The sequence below is a fragment of the Heterodontus francisci genome, chromosome 45 (genome assembly GCF_036365525.1).
Source record: "Heterodontus francisci isolate sHetFra1 chromosome 45, sHetFra1.hap1, whole genome shotgun sequence".
Lineage (NCBI taxonomy): Eukaryota > Metazoa > Chordata > Chondrichthyes > Heterodontiformes > Heterodontidae > Heterodontus > Heterodontus francisci.
In genome coordinates, this window is record NC_090415.1 from 11,851,350 (window position 1) to 11,855,340 (window position 3,991).

The 3,991-nt window shown below is 47.8% G+C and overlaps 1 protein-coding gene across 1 annotated transcript; it reads left to right on the forward strand.

Annotated features, from left to right (window-relative positions):
• The first annotated feature begins 689 nt into the window (after positions 1 to 689).
• Positions 690 to 1,503, forward strand: LOC137356220 (histone H1-like). Its single transcript, XM_068022080.1, has one exon. The coding sequence runs from the start codon at positions 712 to 714 to the stop codon at positions 1,393 to 1,395; it is 684 nt and encodes a 227-aa protein (XP_067878181.1). The 5' UTR covers positions 690 to 711; the 3' UTR covers positions 1,396 to 1,503.
• The last annotated feature ends 2,488 nt before the right edge of the window (positions 1,504 to 3,991 follow it).

Here is a 3,991-nt window from a genome sequence, read left to right on the forward strand (position 1 = left end):
TCGCAGCGCCAGTCTCAGAGTGTTTAACACTTACTGAGTCTAGAAAATACAGATACCCACCGTGAATCCGCAGCACAGGCCGAGCGGAGGGGAAATCCTGTCCTGGGAACGCTAAATTGAGCGAACAGTTCGGCCTAAGATTGTGTGGATGTGAATATTGTGGAAGAGAGTGTATTAAAGGGGCGGGCGCGTTAGTCTAATGCCACTGTGTTTGTGGATCTGGTCTCATCGCCGGATTTCCGAGTCCCTCTTGCGTAAAATAACAAGATTTTCCAGTCAAAGAAGCACTTTGCTCCCCTTCTAATCCTCAAAGTGGGAATTCAGTGTTGTTTGTTTGTTGATTTCAAGATTTTAATCGAAAAGTATGGAACATGTCAGCGATCGGCTGAGAGAGAGTCCTCAGTGCAGCAATGAAACGGGTTTCAGTCGAAAATGGAGTCTTTACTTCAAGCGAAACCTTTGTGACAGCAAACATTCTGATGTCAGAGACAGGAAGGATCTAGCCTGGGACTCTGGAATACCCGAATTTCAGTGGAATTGGAGAGTTTAGGACCAGAGAGAAACACAGAGAGGCAGCAGGAGCCGGGAGCTGACAGCAGGTTGTCTCCGCCCCGTCCGCTCGCTGCCTTTAAGTTGCTCAGTGCCGCCACCACCAGCTTCATTTCTGACCCAGTTCTGGCTGACAGAGAGACTTTGTGCAGAGTCCTGGACATGGCCGATACTGCAGCCGCCGAAACGGCTCCTCCAGCCGCCGCCGCTCAAGTCAAGACTCCAAAGAAGAAGAAGGCGGCTCCTCGGAAAGGGTCAGGCGGTCCCAAGTTGGGCGAGCTGATCCTCAAGACTGTGGCGGAATGCAGTGTCCGCAGTGGGATGTCACTGCAGGCAATAAAGAAGGCTCTGCGTGTTAAAGGTGTCGATGTGGAGAAGGGCAAGTTCCAAATCAAGCAAAGTATCAAGCGGCTTGTGGCGAAAGACTTCCTGGTGCAGACGAAGGGCACGGGGGCCTCCGGCACCTTCAAAATCGCGAAACAGGAAAAGAAGGGAAATGTGGTGAAGAAGATTAAGACAGGAGCAGCCAAGAGATCTTTAGTGAAGAAAAAAGCTGCCAAGAAACTGATAACAAAGAAAACAGCCAAGAAATCCCCAGGGAAGAAAATAGTCGCCAAGAAAGTGAGCAGCAAGAAGACAGCAGCCAAGAAAGTGAGCAGCAAGAAGACGGCAACGCCAAAGAAGGCGGTGAAGAAAGCAACGCTTCCAAAAAAATCTCCAGCGAAGAATGCCAAAAAAGCCAAGAGGGCCACGGGCGGAAAGCCGCCCAAGAAAGTCCAATCGTCAAGGGGCGGGAAGAAGCCGAAAGCACCAAAGGCTCAGAAAGCAGCCCCTGGAAAGAAGTGAAACAGCACGGGAAACTTGTAGACATCTGAACCCAAAGGCTCTTTTCAGAGCCACCCACGTCTCTCAGGAAAGAGCTGATCCCCGATCAAATGATCCCTGTCCCGCAGTCGTTTGCACATTTCACCTAGAAATGATTTGAAGTAAATCCAAGTTCCCTGGTGACTCTCAACCCAGCCCTTCCTCACTCTCTGCAACAAATCAGGGATGTCCGGGCCTCACTGTACCCGGGTATATGTTCGGTGAAGTCTCAGTTCATGCTCGTTTCAGGGCGACAGCCTGTAACACAGTAACACGGGCGAGATACCCCGCGTCACATCTCAAACCCCAATACATGATTTTCTATAATTCAGCTGGTGTTAGGTTTCAGTAAACTGCTCAATCCGTCTGGGAGGAGAGGTGTGCGGAAACAGGTTGACTTGTGATCGGAAGCACTGCACTTAGGCTTGTATTTTACTAACTTTTAATTGTTACAGATCCGTATTTAGACCGCAGGTTTTTGTTATCATTGGCGATAAAGGCCGAATCTCCATGTTTTATGCTGAGCTCGAATGTCGAGAACTGTTTTTTTAAATTGGCGGTTCGAGCAAGTGGGAGGCGGAGCGAGAGGATCAAAGACATTTCTCTGCTCTGTCTGTCACTCAGTTTCCTCCAGACCCGCCTCTGGCTCTCTGTCTCTTTCTCAGTCAGGTCGGGGCAGGCTGTATAAAAAGGCAGCAGAAACTGCTCGTTTTTCATTCAGCAACGATTTGTCTGAAGAAGCATCATGACAGGAAGAGGTAAAGGAGGCAAAGGACTGGGCAAAGGCGGAGCAAAGCGGCACCGCAAAGTGCTTCGTGATAACATCCAGGGCATCACCAAGCCAGCAATTCGCCGCCTGGCTCGCCGTGGCGGAGTGAAGCGCATCTCGGGTTTGATCTATGAGGAGACCCGCGGGGTGCTGAAGGTTTTCCTGGAGAATGTGATCAGAGATGCGGTCACCTACACTGAGCACGCCAAGCGCAAGACGGTCACCGCCATGGATGTGGTGTACGCTCTGAAACGCCAGGGCCGCACTCTCTATGGATTCGGCTGCTAAACAAATCCACCTTGTCTACCAAAAACAAAAGGCTCTTATAAGAGTCACCCAAAACCTCATATTGAGATAAGTGACCTTGAAACTGCAGCGGGGATGTCTTGGGATGTGAAATTGTTGTAGCTCATCCAATGTTATGTGGACTTTATCAGATCAGTATTGCATTCTCTTCTAGTCACTTTACGTGTCACACATTTTTTCACTGTCTTCTTCTGTTCCATGTTTAATAACCGCGTCATGAATTAAAAGGTTGTATTTGATAATGTCCATTGCCGACCTGAACTGCCGGTAAAGATGTAGAAAAGGATTTACTCCCGTTAGAGTAAGAAATGGCCGGAGCTTTATTCCCGCCAGAGACCGAACAGGGAATGAATCCCAATTCAAACCGTGTTGGAAGATACAGAGGGGGATCTAGGGCGGAAAAAAATGACGCTAAAAGCACTGAGATTTTATAATCGCTCCCGCCAAATTAGGTTTTCTTTCATCTTTGCGTCGTTTACTAATTTGAAAATGGCGGGCTTTTTGAAATTGATTCAATTTCAGTTGCAGTTCAACCGGATGTTGCCGGGACTGGAAAAAATGCAGCTATGAGGAAAGATTGAATGGTCCGTGGTTGTTTTCTGTGTCACAGAGAATGCTGAGGAGAGATCTGATTGAATTGGATTACATTTTGAGAGGCCTGGATAGAGTGTAGGTGAAGGGCCAATTTACCTTAATACAGAGGTCACTGACTAGGGGTCAAAGACTTAAAGCGTTTGGTGGAAGATTAGAGGGAAGATGAGGACAAAGTTTTTTTCCCTCTCATCTACAGGATGGTGGGGGTCTGGAACTCAATGCCTGAAAGGGTAGTTGAGGCAGAAATCTTCAAATCATTCAAAAGAGGTCTGGATATGCACCTCAAGTGCATATTCTACAGGATTACAGACCAAATGCTGGCAGGTGGGATTAGAATGGGTGGAGAGCTTTCCGGCTGGCACAGACACGATGGTCCAAGTGGCTTCTTTCTGTGCCATGAACTTTCAATGATTTTCAGAAAAGAGAAGGCTGAGGGGGGACATGATTGAGGGATCCAAAATTATGAAGGTCATTGATAGGTTAGACAGGAATAAACTTTTTGTTTTCCCTTAGCGGAGGGATCAATAAGTCGGGGGAATAGATGTAAGGTAAGGGGCAGGAGGTTTAATGGAGATCTGAGGGAGAAAAAAACACTCATCATGTGGTTGGAATCTGGAACACACTGCCTGAATAGGTGGTAGAGGCAGGAACCCTCACAACATTTAAGAGGTATTTAGATGAGCACTTGAAACGCCATAGCATACAAGAATACGGGCCAAGTGCTGGAAAATGGGATTAGAATAGTTAGATGCTTGAAGAAATACTTGCAGGTTTATAGGTAAATTGCCCCTAGTGTAGGTAGATGGTAGGAGAATGGTGGGGATGCCGGAGGGAATATGGGATTAATGGAGGATTAGTATAAATGGGTGGTTGTTGGTCGGCACAGACTCGGTGGGCCGAAGGGCCTGT